Genomic DNA, 22,115 nt, shown 5'->3' on the forward strand with positions numbered 1-22,115 from the left:
GCACCACACTCCCAGAGCCCTCACCTCCTTCCTGTAGGCTGTCTCATCATTGATGGTAATCAAGCCTACTACTGTTGTGTCGACTGCAAACTTGAAGATTGAGTTGGAGGCGTGCTTGGCCACGCAATCATGGGTGAACAGGGAGTACCGGAGGGGGCTGAGCACGCACCCTTGTGGGGCCCCACTGTTGAGGATCAGTGAAGTGGAGGTGTTGTTTCCTACCTTCACCACCTGGAGGCGACCCGTCAGGAAGTCCAGAACCCAGTTGCACAGGGCAGGGTTCAGACACAGGGCCTTGAGTCGTTGAACTGGGACTCAACCTTGTCCCTATATCGATGTTTAGCCTGCTTGATTGCTTTGCGCAGGGAATAACTTCACTGTTTGTATTCTTCCATTCTTCTTGCCCTGGTTAAATGCGGTGGTTCCATCTATCCACGGTTTCTGGTTGGGGTAGGTTTTAATAGTCACAGTGGGTACAACATCTCCTATGCACTTCTTGATAAACTCATTCATCGTATCGGTACTTGTGTCGATATTATTTTCTGAAGCTACTCTGAACATATCCCAGTCGACGTGATCAAAACAATCTTGAAGCATGGATTCCGATTGGTCAGACCAGCGTTGAAAAGTCCTTACCACGGGTGCTTCCTGTGTGAGTATCTGCCTATAGGAGGGGAGGAGCAAGATGGAATTGTGGTCTGATTTGCCGAATGGGGGGCGGGGGAGGGCCTTATATGCATTCTGGAAGGTAGTATAGCAACGGTTGAGCGTTTTAGCAGCGCGAGTACAACAATCAATATGTTGATAGACTTTCGGGGGCCTTTTCCTCAAATTTACTTTGTTAAAATCCCCAGCAACAATAAATGCAGCCTCAGGATATGTGGTTTCCAGTTTGCATAAAGTCCAGTGGAGTTCTTTGAGGGCCGTCGTGGTATCCGCTTTGAGGGATATAGACTGCTGTGGCTATAATTGATGAAAATTATCTCGGGAGAAAGTACAGTTGGAATCTGATTGTGAGATATTCTAGGTCTTGTTAACAGAAGGACTTGAGTTCCTGTATGTTATCACAGTTACACCATAAGTTCCTAATCATTAAACATATACCTCCACCCTTCTGCTTCCCGGAGAGATGTTTGTTCCTGTCGGTGCAATGTACTGAGAACCCAACTGGCTTTACAGAGTTTTGAGAGAGCCATGTTTCCGTGAAGCAGAGTAGGTTACAATCCCTGGAGTCTCTCTGAAAAGCAACTCTCGCCTTGAGCTCATCAATTTTATTATCCAGAGATTGGACATTAGCGAGTAAAATACTCAGGAGTGGTGGGTGGTGTGCACGCTTCCTAAGTCGGACCAGAAGACCGCCTCGACTACCTCTCCTTTGCCGGCGTTGTTTTGGGTCAGCCTCTGGAATAATTTAAATTGCTCTGGGGAGAGCAAACAAGGGATCCGCTCCAGGGAAGTTGTAATCCTGGTTGTAATGCTGGAATTTCTGGTGAGTTACCGCCGCTCTAATATCCAATAGTTCTTCCCGGCTGTAAGTAATAACACAAAACAATTCCTGAGCTAATAATGTAACAAATAGTACAAAAACAAACAAAATACTGCAGAGTTGCTTAAGAGCTAGTCGCGATGCTGCCATCTCCGTCGGCGCAATCATCCGTCTGCGCCATCATTACGCCATCATTATACAGCTATTATCATGTACGTTGGTGTGATATTGACAGACACTTACCCTGCTGATAGCAACAGGGAGCAAATCCCAACGGACTCCCCCCGAGCCTGTGGAGAGAGGGGGGAGACAGGTGGAGGAGTGATTGGCACATAGTACCCCTGGAAATTGTTTTATTAGGTCTACTACATCACACCCCTAGCTGTCTGTCTGTAGCTGTCTGTCTGCCCCTAGCTGTCTGTCTGCCCCTACCTAGCTGTCTGTCTGGCCCTACCTAGCTGTCTGTCTGGCCCTACCTAGCTGTCTGTCTGGCCCTACCTAGCTGTCTGTCTGGCCCGCGGCCCTGTCTGGCCCTACCTAGCTGTCTGTCTGGCCCTACCTAGCTGTCTGTCTGGCCCTACCTAGCTGTCTGTCTGGCCCTACCTAGCTGTCTGTCTGGCCCTACCTAGCTGTCTGTCTGCCCCCAGCTGTCTGCCCCCAGCTGTCTGCCCCCAGCTGTCTGCCCCCAGCTGTCTGCACCTAGCTTTCTGTCCCTAGCGATCTAACTGTTAGTGACAACGACGTAGTCATGACACACTGCTAGTCAGTTTGTTATCTAGTCTACCCCAGTTTGTTACTATAAAATCAAGAAAGATGTGTTTCATTGGGGGGAAAAAGAAACCATAATGTCAGCCATAAAACACAGGAGTGAGACAGAGCGTTGTCGTGGGGGATTTCGCTGTCCATTGACGTTAGTCGGGAGGCCTTTGTGTTTGAAGGCCATGCTTGAAAGTGGATTTGTGACAGATCCTTATCTGAGCTAACATTCCAGTAATTGCATCTGTGCTCTTTTTCTCTCTGTGTGTTTAGAGCATGACACAACACTGACATTCACGTCATCATCACTCGCAGCACTCATGACCCACCACGAACACACCCACCTGGCAGTTGACTCCAGCCCTGGCCAATCAGAACGGACAACATTCAAATCGCTACGGAAGTGGCAAAAAAACAAACAAACGGGGATAAACAAACACAAATTATCTTAACAAAATAAAGCCGGGCAAAAAGAACCCCAGGATTACAATTTACAGAGTAATAGAAGGTGACGAATGACAGACCACCAAAGGATTGAGAAGTGAATGAAAGAAAGCTGAAAGGGCAAAGATGTCAGAAGAGAAACCTCAGGCAGGGACATATGAAGGAGTGACAGCATTATGGCGAGAAACAGAGAGAGCAGCCACATAGTTTCCACACACACACACACACACACACACACACACACACACACACACACACACACACACACACACACACACACACACACACACACACACACACACACACACACACACACACACACACACACACACACACACACACACACACACACACACACACACACACACACACACACACACACACACACACACACACACACACACACTGTCTCACCTGCTGCAGCTGTAGTCGGACCTTGCTGCAGAGCCGTTGCCAGTTGGCCCTAGCCCTGTCTGGACCAGGCTCCATGATGGGCCTCTGATAGCTAGGAGAGGAATTAACAAGAGTATTCAGACTGGAGCTCATTCATTGTGAAGATATTTACATGTTAGAAAATAATGTAACTTTTTTTTTATAGGCAGTAGTGGCTAGTAACGGATACTAATAAAACTGTAGAATAATGTATTGTGTGTATATAGTATGTAGTGTATATGTAGTATATATGTTGTGTATGTAGTGTGTATAAGTAGTAAATATGTAGTGTGTGTATACAGTATTTAGTGTATATGTAGGCTGTATACCGTATGTAGTGTTTATATGTAGTGTGTATACAGTATGTAGTGTGTATATGTAGAAGATGTAGTGATGTGAATACTTGTTATAGTAGTATATGAGAAGGTGCTCTTGCTACATTACACACTCTTAGAAAAAAAAGGTGCTATCTGGAACCTAAAAGGGTTCTTTGGCTGTCCCCATAGGAGAACCCTTTGAAGAACCTTTTTTTGGTTCCAGGTAGAATCAGTTTGATTCCAGGTAGAAGCCTTTAGGTTCCATGTAGAACCATTTTTGGTTGCAGGTAGAACACTTTTGGTTCCAGGTAGAACCCTTTTGGAACCGTTTTTTTCTAAGAGTGCAGTAGGGGAGGGTTCACCTGACGACCGGGGTCTCAATCTTCTCTGGGGGGACTTCTGCTGGGAGGCTCTCTACGACAGGGACCTCCTCCTCTAAAGTCAGAGGCTCCTCCACTTGGATGTCTAGGTGGATGTCATCCAGGGCATCAGACACCGGAGGCTGGGTATCTGGAGCAGGGGGCTGGGTTGTGGGCGCCGGGGGCTGGATGAGGGATGGATGGATCATTGGCGTGAAGGTAGGCTTTGTGGAGGCTGTGGTGACAGGGAGCTGGAAAGGGAGCATTGAGTGCGCTTGAGTAGTGGGGGCCAAGGAAGAGGGAGCCAGGGTGGGGGGTTGTGGCTGCTGCTCTCTCAGGGAGGCCTGTTTCTCCAGAGGAGGCCTGGCAATGGAGGCCTTGGGGGCCAGCGTAGAAGCCGTGCTTGTAGGGGAGGGGGTGTAGTGCAGCTCCTCGCTTAGCGTGCTGTCCAGAGGGTAGAGGTCTTCATCTTCCTCATACACCATCTCCTCCTCTCCCTCATAGTCGTACTCCCCCTCTCCATCTTTGGGCTTGTAAAGCTCACCCTCCTCCTTGTCATCTTTGATGTAGCCCCCCTCGTCACTGTACACCTCCTCGGGCACGTCGGGATCCCAGCCGTAGCTGACAGAAGAGTGACAGGAGTGGTAGGCGTCGTTCTCATCATAGAGCTCCACAGAGCCCCTCATGTTCCCCTCGACCTCTGGGCCAAACTCCTCACTGAGCTGGGAGCTGCCTTGACTCAGCTCCCCAGAGGAGGCATAGTGACTGCTGCCTGTAGGACTGTAGACACATGGACACACAGAACACACTAACACTTCAACTCACATCAATGTGGCACAATTGTTCCCCTATGTCTCCAGACTGGGGATGAAACACTATAAACACTAAAGAACCAAAGTGGCCCCATAGAGGGCATGTTAAGGTGACATATTGGGATAAGGAGCCAGAGTGGGGACCAGAGGGCATGTTAAGGTGACATATTGGGATAAGGAGCCAGAGTGGGGACCAGAGGGCATGTTAAGGTGACATATTGGGATAAGGAGCTAGAGTGGGGACCAGAGGGCATGTTAAGGTGACATATTGGGATAAGGAGCTAGAGTGGGGACCAGAGGGCATGTTAAGGTGACATATTGGGATAAGGAGCTAGAGTGGGGACCAGAGGGCATGTTAAGGTGACATATTGGGATAAGGAGCTAGAGTGGGGACCAGAGGGCATGTTAAGGTGACATATTGGGATAAGGAGCTAGAGTGGGGACCAGAGGGCATGTTAAGGTGACATATTGGGATAAGGAGCTAGAGTGGGGACCAGAGGGCATGTTAAGGTGACATATTGGGATAAGGAGCTAGAGTGGGGACCAGAGGGCATGTTAAGGTGACATATTGGGATAAGGAGCTAGAGTGGGGACCAGAGGGCATGTTAAGGTGACATATTGGGATAAGGAGCCAGAGTGGGGACCAGAGGGCATGTTAAGGTGACATATTGGGATAAGGAGCTAGAGTGGGGACCAGAGGGCATGTTAAGGTGACATATTGGGATAAGGAGCCAGAGTGGGGACCAGAGGGCATGTTAAGGTGACATATTGGGATAAGGAGCTAGAGTGGGGACCAGAGGGCATGTTAAGGTGACATATTGGGATAAGGAGCCAGAGTGGGGACCAGAGGGCATGTTAAGGTGACATATTGGGATAAGGAGCTAGAGTGGGGACCAGAGGGCATGTTAAGGTGACATATTGGGATAAGGAGCCAGAGTGGGGACCAGAGGGCATGTTAAGGTGACATATTGGGATAAGGAGCCAGAGTGGGGACCAGAGGGCATGTTAAGGTGACATATTGGGATAAGGAGCCAGAGTGGGGACCAGAGGGCATGTTAAGGTGACATATTGGGATAAGGAGCTAGAGTGGGGACCAGAGGGCATGTTAAGGTGACATATTGGGATAAGGAGCCAGAGTGGGGACCAGAGGGCATGTTAAGGTGACATATTGGGATAAGGAGCCAGAGTGGGGACCAGAGGGCATGTTAAGGTGACATATTGGGATAAGGAGCCAGAGTGGGGACCAGAGGGCATGTTAAGGTGACATATTGGGATAAGGAGCTAGAGTGGGGACCAGAGGGCATGTTAAGGTGACATATTGGGATAAGGAGCTAGAGTGGGGACCAGAGGGCATGTTAAGGTGACATATTGGGATAAGGAGCCAGAGTGGGGACCAGAGTGTGGCAGAACAGTTAACTTAAAGTAAGAGGAAAAAGGCAGTGAACCAACCAAGGCAACCCAGACCAAGGGATGGGCTGGTATGTGTTCAGATGCATGAGTGTGGGTTGGGTGGTGTAGTTATGGGTCTTTATTTCAGTATTTGGAGATATTATTGGTGAATGCTTTGATCACACGCCACATACACATCTGTATATTCAACAGAGATTCCCAAACACCCAGAGCCAACACAATAAACCGCAAAATAAGACGGGAGGCAAACAGCCTTCACAAGTAATGGCACTCATTCAGGCGAGGTGTGTGTGTGTGTGTGTGTGTGTGTGTGTGTGTGTGTGTGTGTGTGTGTGTGTGAGAGAGAGAGAGAGAGAGAGAGAGAGAGAGAATAAGAGTGGAGAGAGAGAGAGGTAGAGAAAATAAGAGTAGAGAGAGAGAGAGGTAGAGAAAATAAGAGTGGAGAGAGAGAGAGGTAGAGAAAATAAGAGTGGAGAGAGAGAGGTAGAGAAAATAAGAGTGGAGAGAGAGAGAGAGGTAGAGAAAATAAGAGTGGAGAGAGAGAGAGGTAGAGAAAATAAGAGTAGAGAGAGAGAGGTAGAGGGAATAAGAGTGGAGAGAATAAGAGTGGAGAGAGAGAGAGAGAATAAGAGTGGAGAGAATAAGAGTGGAGAGAGAGAGAGAGAGAGAGAGAGAGAGAGAATAAGAGTGGAGAGAGAGAGAGAGAGAGAGAGAGAGAGAGAATAAGAGTGGAGAGAGAGAGAGAGAGAATAAGAGTGGAGAGAGAGAATAAGAGTGGAGAGAGAAAGAGAGACGGGGGCCTACACTGGGCTGACAGGAGAGGAGAAACAGCATCTCTTTAGGATATATTTATCGTCTATGATGAATGAGGCTATTAGTGAGTACGGAAAGAGAATGAGACGCGGCATGAGTTAGAGAGAGCAGACAGGAACACACACACACACACACACACACACACACACACACACACACACACACACACACACACACACAAGTCCACCCGTTTACACACTATCGATTAGAGCAGTGAAGGTTCAATAATGCATGAGACGGGGGAACAGGAAAACAGAACACCTGAGGAAAGGACACCAACACACACAAACACAAATACACACACGGCATATGCACAAAACCACATACACACTCACAGACAGAATCCTGACCCTCAACCTGCTACTCAATCAAAAAGCGCACACACGCAAACTCTCTCTCTTTCTCTCTTTGTCAATCTCTTTGTTTTTCTCTCTCGCTCTCTCTCTCTCTCTCTCCCTGTCTCTCTCTCTCTCTCCCACACACACACACACACACACACACACACACACACACACACACACACACACACACACACACACACACACACACACAAATAGACCCACAAGAACACACATAGGCCTGCTGTCCGACAGAAACCAGCATTTCCCTTATCAAACACCAAACAGCAGGACAGAAACACAGTGGCACATACATGAGGACATGTGTCTTCCCCTCTCTGATAAGCTACAATACATTTTGATCAGGCATGATTCCTGCCACCCCACAGCCGGGGTCCTCGGCCAACAATTTGAACTGAGACCAAATAACAAAGAGGACTTGTCACCAGTGTTGGGATTAGTTACTTTATATTACATATTACATTTAACAATAGTAACACGTTACTTTACAATATTACTTTGTGTGGAAAGTAAGTACCTTGCGTTACTTTTATGAAAATCTCACTGTTTGTTTGACTGTCGGGGTGAGCAAGGTGAGCAACACTCGCTCTACCAAAGATAGGCTACTTACGAACTCAGGTTTGATCACTAGTTTCTCCTTCCATCTGTGGTGCTGCTTTCCTGTGCTAGTCCACAATGGCTGCTCTATTTGGGCTGCTTAATTCACAATATGTACTGTAAGCCAAACATCTGTACAGATTTCCTATCTTTTCATTCAAAATCTTTCTCTCGAGTCACCAGTTCTGGTTATAGACCGCACGTACATAGACCCATAGAGATGTATAGATGGCACACTTGCCACTAGACAGGAAAACCCTCAATAGAGTACCACAGTATGAGTCATAATACCCATAAAACCTAGTGGTCAAACAAGAAAATAGTTGCAATCGTTTTTCCACAATTCATTTTTCCCATAGGGGATTTTAGAAGCACTTAAAATAAGCCCTTATGGGAAAAATGAATGGTGGAAAAATGACTGGAATCATTTCCCTGTTTGACCGTTAGGTTTTATGGGTATTCTGACACCTCCACTGTGGGGCTCTATGGGCTTTGCTATCACAGAAGCAATCAATGGCAAAGATCAGAGGTGCGCCCTCTATACATTTCTATGGACAGCAGCTGTCATGACATTTCTCCAAACAGCCTTTCTCCTCTCGCTCGAGAACTAAATGAGGAAACAAGTTGAGCTCAGATCATGGAAACACGCACCCGGTAGAGATGATTCTGAAAGTAACGCACGTGTTTCACAAAGTAACTGTAACAATATTAACTAATTTGAAAAAGTAACGTGTTACTTAACTCCGTTACTCATAAAAGTTATCTGATTACGTAACACGTTATTTTTGTAACACGTTATTTTTGTAACGCATTACCCCCAACACTGCTTGTCACTGTGGCACACCATAGGAGGAGGTAATAACAGGCTGCCACTGAGACACAGAGGAAGCAGAGGAGCCACAGCCACACAGAACACACTAACACTTCAACACTGCAACTCACATCAATGTGGCACAACTGTTCCCTTATGTTTCCAAGTTCTTAGATAACAACATACGCAACAGAGGAACTCATTCACATTTCACAACAGATGTACTACAGAGAGAGGGGAGATCATGTGTGTGTGATACCGCTGTGTATACAGTAGTTATTATTAGGTAGAGACAGAATCCAAACGTGTGTATATATATATGGTAGCGAGAGCGGGGTCGAACAGCGCACGCATGCAATCACAGCGAGCAAGGAGGACAGGACAAGTCCAGCACAGACATCACAGCGAGACCACGGACGGACTCACAGGCTTGAGCAGGAGGAAGAGGAGGAGGAGGAAGAGGAAGATGGAGAGGAGAGGAGGTGCAGAGACCCACCTATCGGAGAGCGAGTGCCTACTGTCTAGAGAGTACTGGCGGCTGGTGTGCCGGCTCGAACCTGAAGCTGAATCGAGATCGCTGTGCCCGTTGGTGGCTGAGTCTAAAGTATCATAGCATCTGGCAGGTTGGGGGGAGACGCAGGAGAGGAGAAGCATCAGTACAGCCCAGCCTGAGGCTTTTCAAAGACACAGCAACGTACACACACCAAACTGAACCACACACTGCCCAGCACACCTACTGCATAAAGATCACTGGCACGATAGATAGATAGATAGATAGATAGATAGATAGATAGATAGATAGATAGATAGATAGATAGATAGATAGATAGATAGATAGATAGATAGATAGATAGATAGATAGATAGATAGATAGATAGATAGATAGATAGATAGATAGATAGATAGATAGATAGATAGATAGATAGATAGATAGATAGATAGATAGATAGATAGATAGATAGATAGATAGATAGATAGATAGATAGATAGATAGATAGATAGATAGATAGATAGATAGATAGATAGATAGATAGATAGATAGATAGATAGATAGATAGATAGATAGATAGAGAGAGAGAGATTGTTTTTTAGCCATAGTGGACCTTGCAGGTTCATATGGCTAAAAACAGAATCACTGCTGATAGAAGCCTTTATGCAATAATGTGGCTGCACCTAACAATGCATGAGTTTGAGTGAACTTGCGCTTTTGGACAACAGATGAACAGACAAAAAAACACACTTGTTTCGATTTGTGATCACAGGGGACTGTATTTCAGCCACACACACACATGCACACGCACACATGCACACATGCACACACACACGATGATCATTGTGACAGGGTGCCAGTGAGGATCTTGACACACGGCCTGTATGCAATGGGCTGCTCCTTCAGGCTTATATAGTGAGGCCAGAGACAGTGAAGTCACAATGGGACAACAGGTTACCATAAAACATCAGTGTGAATGTGAAACCAAACAAGTCCACAGGGGCATATCTATTCTGTTCTGTATCAGTCTGCTTTACTCTGTGAGAATAGACTGTTGATCTCCAGACGAGACAAAGTCAGTATGGATCCCTTGACTAAGAAGAGGAGGTGAGATCCATGCTGTGTGTGTGTGTCTCATTAGTCCAGTGTTGTTTCCTTTCCTCGCCTTCTTTCCTTCACCCACACAGATCTCAAAGAGCTGGACAGGGGAAATGTACAACTTCTACATTTCACCTACCCTGCATGTTTTTTGATTAGTACAACTGTAGGATAGCAGCTTGTAAAGAAATTACTCAAATGTAATTATACAATGAAGGAAACAAGGAAAAGAAGGCACTTGGGCTTATTGGGACGAACCCCTTATTGAGACCCTGAGGACTGAGTAAACCAGATAATGAACCAGATAAGGAGGACAGGACAGCAGAGAGGTTAGGTTAGGTTACCTGATGGCTCTATGGTTGTCATAGTCCAGCTCTTGAATGGAGCCGTTGTAGGAGATGTGCGAGGAGTAGAGCTGGTCTCTCAGGATGGGGTACTGGTGCATGGAGGTGTTGGGCTGAGACATGGTGTAGAAGGGAGGGGGGATGCTGTTACTGGTCTCACTGCGGTAGTCACTGTCTCTGTCGTCCATCGCACTGTCTGGGTCCTCATCTACACACACAGGAAATGGTTGAAATATTATGATTATTATAGGGGCTAGATTCATTACCCAGGATGCTAGTGAGTGCTTGGTGACTAGTTCTAAAAACCTGCCAATACAGGCCTACAGTACCAAGGCCAAAAGCAGATACATCACATTTATAGTGCTAAACTGTGTGAAAAGCTATAAAAACTCACTTTGCTGGTTTCCCCACAGACTCCAGTTACCTACAGGGACAGGGAGTAAGAAGTTATCACAATGTTGATTTGGGCCTGAGCCATGAACTTCAGGTTAAAGAATGTACAACCGTATGACCAGGAAATAAACTAGTCAAGGTGAGGGTACTGAACCCCCGGGAACCAATCTGATTGGGGGGTAAATCCCAGAGTGGAGTTGGAGACGGAGCAGGCCAGGGCAGGCAAGATGGCTGACCTTGTGACGGATGGAGGGCCAAGGAGGGTTCAGGGTGTGGTAATTAGCAGAGCGCAGTAGGGAGTCAGCCATAACTCTCACCAGCAGAGCTGCCAACCCAGTGCCCCATGACTCACAGCCCATAAGCAGCCGCCATCAATACACACTCACTGAAACACAGCACGTAGACACACATGCATGCACACGCACAAGCACTCACACGTACACTGACCAACCTTCATGGCTGGTTGCTCACAAACCGTCTCTCACCCATGCACGCAGTCATTCACCTGGGCTGTCATCATCAGACAGACAGGGCTGTGTCTGACAGGGCAGTGTTAGTATGCCAGCACATATCCATCACACAGCTAGCATCCATAAATCACTGTGTGTGGAGTTGACTATGAGGCAGGCCTGCTGGCTTGATTCATCATGTCAGCTTTTCTCCATCCATCCCTCCCTCCATATGCCTTTCTGCCTGCCTGCGGACAAGCTAAACACCTTCTTCACCCGCTTTGAGGATAATACAGTGCCACCAACACGGCCCGCTACCAAGGACTGTGGGCTTTTCTTCTCTGTGGCCGACGTGAGTAAGACATTTAAGCGCGTTGAACCCTCGCATGGCTGCCGGCCCAGACGGCATCCCTACCTCAGAGCATGCGCAGACCAGCTGGCTGGCGTGTTTACGGACATATTCAATCTCTCCCTATCCCAGTCTGCTGTCTCCACTTGCTTCAAGATGCCCACAATTGTTCCTGTACCCAAGAAAGCAAAGGTAACTGAACTAAATGACTATCGCCCCGTAGAACTCACTTCTGTCATCATGAAGTTCTTTGAGAGGCTAGTTAAGGATCATATCACCTCTACCTTACCTGACACCTGAGACGCACTTCAATTTGCTTACCGCCCTCAGCGTACACATCACTTTTCGGCGTACACATCACTGACGATCTGAAATGGTCCACCCACACAGACAGTGTGGTGAAGGCGCAATAGCGCCTCTTCAACCTCAGGAAGCTGAAGAATTTTGGCTTGGGCCTTAAAACCCTCACAAACTTTTACAGATGCACAATTGAGAGCATCCTGTCGGGCTGTATCACCGCCTGGTACGGCAACTGCACCATCCGCAATCGCAAGGCTCTCCAGAGGGTGGTGCGGTCTGTCCAACACATCACCGGGGGCAAACTACCTGCTCTCCAGGACACCTACAGCCCCCAATGTCACAGGAAGGCCAAAAAGATCATCACGGACATCAACCATCCGAGCCACTGTCTGTTCACCCCGCTACCATCCAGAAGGCGAGGTCAGTGCAGCTGCATCAAGAGACTGAAAAACAGCTTCTATCTCAAGGCCATTAGACTGTTAACTAGCCATCACTAGCAGGGTTTCACCCGTTTATGCAACCCTGCACCGTAGAGGTTGCTGCCCTATATAGATAGACTTGGAATCACTGGCCACTTTAATAATGGAACACTAGTCACTTTAATAATGTTTACATACTGCTTTACTCATCTCATATGTATATACTGTATTCTATTCTACTGTATTTTAGTAAATGCCACTCCGACATTGCTCGATTTAATATTTATACATTTCTTAATTCTATTCTTTTACTTTTAGACTTGTGTGTATTGTTGTGAATTGTTGATACTACTACATGGGAGCTAGGAACACAAGCATTTCGCTACACCCGCAATAACATCTGCTAAATATGTGTATGTGACCAATAAAATATGATTAGATTTTTGATTTGATTCACTGCTTACCCTCAAATCAGGAGGTGGAGAGTGACGAAGAGGGTGAGAGGGAGGAATAAAGTGAAGTGAAGTGGAGGAGGAAGTGGACGAGGAAGAGGAGGATGAGGAAGAAGCGGAAGGGGAAGAGAAAAAGGAAGAAGGGGAGGAATAAAGTGAATATGAGAAGAAGGAGGATGAAGGGGAGGATAGCAAAGAGGAAGAGTGAAGAGGAGGAGGAAGAGACGGAGGAGAGTGAGAAGGAGGAAGAAGAGGGCCATGAAGAAAGTAAAAAGATGAAAGGAGGATGAAAGGGAGGAGGATACTGTATTAAAGAGGGGAGAAGGAGATTGAAGAGGATACAGGCAGTATCAAGTGTCTACTACTCACAGCATTGTGTTGATGGTGCTTGAAGTGGTCTCTCCTCTTCCTGGTATGTGTACTGTAACACACACACACACACACACACACCCACACACAAATCATATTTAATGCATCGAGTAAGTTATGACTTTTGCAATTACTGATAGCCCTGCCTTGTGGCGGGTAAGATGTAAGCACAAAGAGAGGAGAGGAGGAGGAAGAAATGCCTTACGCCCTGGTCCCTCATGGAGTTGAGCTGCTCCAGTTTCTTGGCCCAGTATTGAGCCTCATCCTCTGGAATGTCTGAAGCAGAAAGACCCATTTGCTGATCAGTCACTTAGGACACACACACAGACAATCGTATATGCACAGGCATACGTGGGCACACACATGCACACACACACACATGCACGCACACACACACGCACAGATGCACACACAATGCTCTAATGGTTCCAAATGATTGCAATATACTTTGACAGTCATAGGCTTCCATTGTCCGTGAGTATATTCAGATATAATGATGTAGATATACTGTAGGTAATAATAAGGAGATAGGGTTATAGTTCACTTTCAAGGCACATTAGAGAGCACATTTGACATAAGTGAGAGTGTCATCTGACCTAATGGCAGTTCAAATCGGCTGTCCAGCAGCATGCGGTGGAAGGTGGGGTCTTTGGTGCCTGTGATCTCATTCTCAGCCATGATGACCTGGGAGTCTAGGGTCAGCCACTGCCCCGGCCCCTCCTACCCACACACACACACACACACACACACACGCACTGTTACTGTACAGGGCTAGGAAAATGCTAAAAATACAATGCTAAAGTCTTTTGGAGGCGAGGAGATACATCCTGTTACAACATTTCCCCCTGGTGTCACTGGTGCCACCAACTTTTTCAGTTGGTGGCACCAGCCCATGATTTGGTGGCATCCCGCAGCGTCACACAATAGAATACACTTGAATCATCATCTTATAAAGTAATTATAAATTCATTCACAAGGCTTTATTAAGAAGTGTAATAGACCACTAAGATGATATTCAATAAATAAGTTGTTAAATCTAACATGTATAGGCAGGAATGATAGATTCAAACTATTTTGAATTACAACCTAATCCAGTGGTTGCCATGAATTCTGGGTTGACAATTAGGCTTTTAATTTACTGTCATAATAGGTCGCCATAATTTTCGTATTTTTTGTTCAATAGGGATGAATTTGCCTTCACCTTTACGTGCATGGCTGACAGCCATGGTATATCAGGCTGTATACCACAGGTATGACAAAACAATTATTTTTACTGCTCTTAAACCCTCACAAACTTTTACAGATGCACAATTGAGAGCATCCTGTCGGGCTGTATCACCGCCTGATACGGCAACTGCACTACCCGCAACCGCAGGGCTCTCCGGGAGAGTGGTGTGGTCTGCACAATACATCACCGGGGGCAAATTACCTGCCCTCCAGGACAGCTACAGCACCTGATGTCACAGGAAGGCCAAAAAGATCATCAAGGACAACAACCACCCGAGCCACTGCCTGCTCACCCCGCTACCATCCAGAAGGCGATGTCAGTACAGGTGCATCAAAGCTGGGACTGAAAATGTGCTTCCATCTCAAGGCCATCAGACTGTTAAACAGCCATCACTAACACAGAGAGGCTGCTGCCAACATACAGACTTGAAATCATTGTCCACTCTAACAAATGGATCACTAGTATCTGCTAACCATGTGACCAATACAATTTGATTTGGATTTGAGTGAAGGGTCTGAATACTTACGCAAATGTAATATTTCCATTTTAAATTTTTATACATTTGCTCAAATTGAAATAAACCTGTTTTTGCTTTGGCAGTATGGGGTATTGTGTGTAGATTGATGAGGAAAAAAAACTAGTTATAAGGTCGCAAAATGTGAATAAATGGTCGCAGTCTGGAGCCCTGCCTTAAACTCCTTTCATCCCTGATATGAATTGTGTTCCACCTTAAACACTTTGAAATGCCGTGACAACAAACAGTATCAGTCTAGTGTTGTGATGTACTTGTGTCTGAGCCTCAGATGTGCTGCTGGTAAAACACCTTGTACACCCAGGAGGGTGAGGTGAGGTGGGGGAGGAGAGGGGGGCGCATGGTGGGTATACCGTACCTCATCAGACTGGCGGATGTCTTCCAAGGGGATCCACAAGGTGCCCACCATGGTGTCCCAGATTAACCCTTTGTTCCACACCTCCACTGTCAGCCCCAGATCCAGCCTGTTGATCTCACTGCACAGAGAGAGAGAGAGAGAGCGAGAGAGATAAGAGGAAGAATAACAGAGGGATTGAGAGAGGGAAAGGAGGTATGAGAGAGGATGGCGGGGCAGAGAGAGAGCGAGAGAAAGAGTACAAGAGAGAACAAGAGATGTGATGAGATGAGGAAATGAACCATTATAACCCATCTCAAAAAGAAATGAATTTTACAGCGCCTTCAGAAAGTATTCACACCCCTTGACATTTTCCATATTTTGTGGTGTTACAGCCTGAACTTAAAATTGATTAAATTGAGATTTTGTGTCACGAGCCTACACACAATACCCCATAATGTAAAAGTGGAATTACGTTTTTAGAAATGTTTAGAAATGTATTAAAAATGAAAAGCTGAAATGTCTTGAGTCAATAAGTATTCAACCCCTTTGTTATGTCAAGCCTAAATAAGTTCAGGAGTAAAAATGTGCTTAACAAGTCACATTATAACTTCCATAGACTCACTCTGTGTGCAATAACAGTGTTTAAAATTATTTTTGAATGACTTTCTTATCTCTTTACCACACATCAAACTATCTGTAAGGCAGTGAATTTCCTCAGTCGAGCAGTGAATTTCAAACACAGATTCAACCACAAAGACCAGGGAGGTTTTCCAACGCTTCGCAAAGAAGGGCGCCTATTGATAGATGGGAGGAAAAAAAGCAGACATTGAATATGCCTTTGTGCATGGTGAAGTTATTAATTACACTTTGGATGGTGTATCAATATACCCAGTCACTACATTAATGAAATAATGAATGAATGAATTAATTAAATTAAATGAATATATGAATGAATTACATTTTATTTTTGTGTCAAATCGCCAGTGTGCATCGCATTAAAAATGAAAAAAAAAAACCATAAAAATCAATAATTTTATCCATAGAGCAGTAAAAAATACACATATATATACACATACATGCATATACACATACATACATACTGTGCCTTCGGAAAGTATTCAAACCCCTTGACTTTTTCCATATTTTGTTACGTTACAGCCTTATTCTAAAATGGATTAACAAAAAAAAATCCTCAGCAATCTACACCCAATACCCCATAATGACAATGTGAAAACAGTTTTTTAATTTTTATTTCTCCCTCCCCCCCAAAAATTAGAGAAATACCTTATTTACATAAGTATTCAGACTATGAGACAAGAAATTGAGCTCAGGTGCATACTGTTTCCACTGATCATCATTGAGATGTTTCTTCAACTTCAATGGAGTCCACCGGTGGTAAACTCAATTGATTGGACATGATTTGGAAAGGCACACACCTGTCTAGATGTCAGAGCAAAAACCAAGCCATGAAGTCAAAGGAATTGTCCGTAGAGCTCCGAGACACGATTGTGTCGAGGCACAGATCTGGGGAAGGGTACTTAAAACATTTCTGCAGCATTGAAGGTCCCCAAGAACACAGTGGCCTCCATCATTCTTAAATGGAAGAAGTTTGGAACCACCAAGACTCTTCCTAGAGCTGGCAGCCCGGCCAAACTGAGCAATTGGGGGAGAAGGGCCTTGGTCAGGGAGGTGACCAAGAACCCGATGGTAACTCTGGAAGAGCTCTGGAGATCCTCTGTGAAGATGGGAATACCTTCCAGAAGGACAACCATCTCTGCAGCACTCCACCAATCAGGCCTTTATGGTAGAGTGGCCAGATGGAAACCACACCTCAGTAAAAGGCACATCACAGCCCGCTTTGAGTTTGCCAAAAGGTCCCTAAAGACTCTTAGACCATGAGAAACAAGATTCTCAACCCAAGGTTGAATTCTTTGGCCTGAATGTCAAGCGTCACTTCTGGAGGAAACCTGGCACTACCCCTACGGTGAAGCATGGTGGTAGCAGCATCATGCTGTGGGGATGTTTTTCAGCAGCAGGGACTGGGAGACTAGTCAAATCAAATGAAACTGTATTTGTCACATGCGCCGAATACAACAAGTGTAGACCTTACCGTGAAATGCTTACTTACAAGCCCTTAACCAACAGTGCAGTTCAGGAAGAGTTAAGAAAATATTTACCAAAAAAACTAAAGTAAAAAATAATTTAAAGTAACACAATACAATAACAAGGCTATATATAGGGGGTACCGGTACAGAGTCAATGTGGTGGTGGGGGGGGGGGGGGGGTGTACAGGTTAGTAAAGGTAATTTGTACATGTAGGTAGGGGTGACTGTGTAGAGATAATAAACAGTAAGTAGTAGCAGTGTAAAAAGAAAGGGTGGCCATTTGATTTATTCTTCTGTAGTCTTATGGCATGGGGATAGAAGTTGTTAAGGAGCCTTTTTGTCCTAGACTTGGCGCTACGGTACCACTTGCCGTGTGGTAGCAGAGAAAACTGTCTATGACTTGGGTGACTGGAGTCTCTGACAATTTTTTGGGCTTTCCTCTTCCTGGATGGCAGGAAGCTTGGCCCCAGTGATGTACTGGTCCATACGCACTACCCCCAGTAGCGCTTTATGGTCAGATGCTGAGCAATTGCCATACCAGGCGGTGAAGCAACCGGTCAAGATGCTCTCGATGGTGCAGCTATAGAACTTTTTGAGGATCTGAGGATCCATGCCAAATCTTTTCCATCTCCTGAGCGGGAAAGGTGTTGTCGTGCCCTTTTCGCGACTGTCTTGGTGTGTTTGGACCATGATAGTTCATTGGTGATGTGGACACCAAGGAACTTGAAACTCTCAACCCGCTCCACTACAGCCCCGTCAATATTAATGGTGGCCTCTTCAGCCCACCTTTTCCTGTAGTTCATGATCAGCTTCCTTGACTTGCTCACATTGAGGGAGAGGTTGTTGTCCTGGCACCACACTGCCAGGTCTCTGACTTCCTCCCTATAGGCTGTCTCATCGTTGTCGCTGATCAGGCCTACCACTGTTGTGTCGTCAGCAAACTTAATGATGGTGTTGGAGTTGTGTTTGGCCACGCAGTTGTGGCTGAACAGGGGGTACAGGAGTACACACCCCTGAGGGGCCCCAGTGTTGAGGATCAGTGTGGCAGACGTGTTGTTGCAGAGGGAGGTGTTAAGTCCCAGGGTCCTTAGCTTAATGATGAGCTTCGTGGAAACTATGGTGTTGAACGCTGAGCTGTATTCAATGAACAGCATTCTCACATAGGTGTTGAATTGAAGTGGGTCAAGGGTGTCAGGTAAGGTAGAGCTGATATGATCCTTAACTAGCATCTCAAAGCACTTCATGGTGACAGAAGTGAGTGCTACGGGGCGATAGTCATTTAGTTCAGTTACCTTTGCTTTCTTGGGTACAGGAACAATGGTGGACATCTTGAAGCAAGTGGGGACAGCAGACTGAGATAGGGAGAGATTGAATATGTCCGTAAACACTCTAGCCAGCTGGTCTGTGCATGTTCCGAAGACGCGGCTAGGGATGACGTCTGGGCCGGCAGCCTTGCATGGGTTAACACGCTTACATTTCTTACTCCTGTCAGCCACGGAGAAGGAGAGTCCACAGTCCTTTGGAGCGGGTCGCATTGATGTCACTGTGTTATCCTCAAAGCGGGCAAAGACCTTAGCATGGGTACTTCCTGTTTGAGTTTCTGCCTATAGGAAGGGAGGAGCAAAATAGAGTCATGATCTGATTTACCGAAGGGAGGGCGGGGGAGGGCCTTGTAGACATCCTGGAAGAAATAATAGCAGTGGTCGATTGTTTTCCCGAGTACTACAGTCAATGTGTTGGTAGAACTTCGGGAACGTTTTCCTAAAATTTGCTTTGTTAAAATCCCCAGCTACAATAAATGCGGCCTCAGGATATGTGGTTTCCAGTTTGCATAAAGTCCAGAGTAGTTCCTTGAGAGCCGTTGTGGTATCGGCTTGAGGGGGAATATACACGGCTGTGACTATAACCGAAGATAATTCTCTTGGGAGGTAATACGGTCGGCATTTGATTGTGAGGTATTCTAGGTCGGTGAACAAAATGACTTGAATTACTGTATGTTATCACAATCACACCATGAGTTGTTAATCATGAAGCATACACTACCGCTCTTCTTCTTCCCGGAGAGTTCTTTATTCCTGTCTGCGCAATGTACTGAGAACCCAGCTGGCTGTATGGACGTCGACAGTACATCCGGAGAGAGCCATGATTCTGTGAAAAAGAGTATGTTACAGTCCCTGATGGCTCTCTGGAAGGAGATCCTCGCCCTGAGCTCATCTGCTTTATTGTCCAGAGAGTGAACATAAGTGAGTAATATACTCTGAAGCGATGGATGGTGAGCCCACCTCCTGAGTTGGACTAGAAATCTGTAATCGCTGCCAAAGGGGATTTTAACATGTATTGACTCAGGGGTTGAATACTTATCTAATCAAGATATATTAGTGTTTATTTTTTAATTTTTTTACAAATGTTAGAATTTTTCTTGACATTACAGAGTATTTTGTTGACAATGACAATTAAATCCATTTTAATCCCACTTTGTAAGTCAAGGGGTGTGAATACTTTCTGAAGGCACTGTATATGTCATGAGAGAAACCAGCTATAATCCAATAGAACAGAGAGACAATATGATTCAGCCTGTGGTGGATGTGAGTCACTGAGCCACAGAGAGCTGTCTGATGGGAAAAGTTGAGGTCAATAAGACAGAGTGGAGGAGAGCAGTATTATTTCATACAAGGACAAAATATGTGAATTCTTGCAGGAAGGAAGCGTATAGAACCGACTGGCCAGGACTGACTGGGTCAATAACATATATGCACTCTGGGCATCTCCAGTATCCACACAGCTAGATTCAGGATGCATCTCAAACAGCACGCTGTTCCCTACATAGCACACAACTTTTTACCAGAGCCCTATGGGCCCTGGTCAAAAGCAGTGCACTATATAGGGATAGGGTGCCATTTAGGATGCACTTTCACTCTACGCTCAGCAGCAAGTCAACCTCTCAAGTGAACCAAATCTTAATCCTAAACACCTGCTTTAATATGAAAACAGATATTTATCTTGAGAGCCCAGGAAGTAATCTCACAAACAGCTGACGTTGGCACTGCATTATGGACTCCGAGAAAGAGAAATAACTTAAAGGGGAGAGAGAGGGGGGACGGAGGAGTGTTGACATTTAGCAGCTTTAGGAATCTAAGAAATGCAAGAGAGAGATAGTGATTATCATCTATTATTCACTCTTCTGCTGTTTCAGGGCAACATCCTGCTCCTATTATCAGTTAAGAAATACTTCCGAAAAATAACTTGGACTTAATCATTTCCCTTGACTGCTGCACAACCAGTGAGAGTGGCTCTGTTGGGCACCTTAGACGTCACTACTTAAAACTTTTATTCAGGAGTCCCTGCGGTCCGTGTTACACAACATGTGTGCTCTCTGGTGTTAACACATTAGTGTAACTGCCTGCCTGCCTGCCTGCCTGACTGACTGACTGAATGGCTGGCCAGGGCAGCCTTGGGAAGCTCAACAGTAGCATATCTTGCATCTGAGATCAGGCCTCCAGAACCTTCTAGTCTCATTGCTGAGAGAGCACTGAGGACCCAGGGCAGCTCAACGTGCAAACTAGTAAGTCTTTCCTATGGGGGGAGAGAGAAAATGAAGAGAGAAGAGGAAGAGAGAGGAGGAGAAAAGTGGAAGAGGAGGAAAAAGAAGGAAGAGGAGAAAAGATAAAGAGGAGTGGGGGAAGAGAAGGAGTAAGATGAGGACTTAGGACAAAGAGGAGGAGAGCCGAGAAGAAGATTGGGAAGATGAGGAGGAAAATGAGAAGAAAGAAGGAGAAAAGGAAGAAGACTCACAACATGAAGTCCTGCTCCCAGCATGGCTGGGCACCACGTACAGCGATGGTGGTGCTCTTGACGTTCTGCACTTTCAGCGTCACGTAGGTGTTAAATTTCTCTGTGGAACATCAAGGAATATCAGTCTTATTGTAAAACAAACCAGTGTTACTAAGACTTTTAATACTAAGTCAAACATGGTCAAACATGTCTTGACTCACCTTGGGCTCCATCGAGTTTGGCTTTCTTCACTGCAAAACAGACAGAGAGAAACAAAGCATGAGCCATACTGTAATGGGTTAAACAAAATGGGGTCAATGGGTCAATCAATCTAGAAATTCAGGTTTATAAAAACAAACCTATTAATAACCCACACCTCTCTGGACTGAAAAGGTTTTCTGCATAAGACAGCATCAAAACATTTGTTCACTTTGTGATTTAGATTTGTATTTATTATTTTTTATGTATTTTTAATTTAACTAGGCAAGTCAGTTAAGAACAAATTCTTATTTACAATGACGGCCTAGCCTGGCCAAACCCTAATCCGGACGACGCTGGGCCAATTGTGCGCCGCCCTATGGGACTCCCAATCACAGCCGGTTGTAATACAGCCTGGAATCGAACGAGGGTCTGTAGTGATGCCTCTAGCACTGAGATGTAGTGCCTTAGACCGCTGTGCCACTCTGGAGCCCAATATGCAAATCAGCACATGCAAATCAGCACATGTGGGGTTTGTGAGTGACTGACAAGACCCTGGCATTTCATAGGAGAAGTAGAATGCACTCCCTCTGATGGCAGAATGCCTGAATCTCAATATCAAAGCCTGCATTAGTCAGATGTGGAAGGCTCTCAGCATTATGCTCCGGCGAGAGTGGTTCAGAGA

At 45.7% G+C, this 22,115-nt stretch overlaps 1 protein-coding gene across 1 annotated transcript in view; it reads right to left on the reverse strand.

Moving 5' to 3' along the window:
- Positions 1 to 18,264, reverse strand: part of LOC106584438 (protein unc-13 homolog A) — a 58,730-nt gene extending 40,466 nt beyond the window's left edge. Inside the window, exons 1-9 of the mRNA XM_082968247.1 lie at positions 18,248 to 18,264; positions 15,378 to 15,495; positions 13,856 to 13,979; positions 13,465 to 13,535; positions 13,260 to 13,311; positions 10,923 to 10,952; positions 10,529 to 10,736; positions 3,798 to 4,574; positions 3,101 to 3,191 (exon numbers count right to left, since the gene is read on the reverse strand). Coding sequence (XP_082824373.1) covers positions 3,101 to 3,191; positions 3,798 to 4,574; positions 10,529 to 10,736; positions 10,923 to 10,952; positions 13,260 to 13,311; positions 13,465 to 13,535; positions 13,856 to 13,979; positions 15,378 to 15,495; positions 18,248 to 18,264 — 1,488 coding nt within the window. The remainder of the gene's footprint in view (positions 1 to 3,100; positions 3,192 to 3,797; positions 4,575 to 10,528; positions 10,737 to 10,922; positions 10,953 to 13,259; positions 13,312 to 13,464; positions 13,536 to 13,855; positions 13,980 to 15,377; positions 15,496 to 18,247) is intronic.
- Between the last annotated feature and the right edge of the window lie 3,851 nt (positions 18,265 to 22,115).

Source organism: Salmo salar, chromosome 23 (genome assembly GCF_965601325.2).
Source record: "Salmo salar chromosome 23, fSalSal1, whole genome shotgun sequence".
NCBI classification, from domain to species: Eukaryota; Metazoa; Chordata; class Actinopteri; order Salmoniformes; family Salmonidae; genus Salmo; species Salmo salar.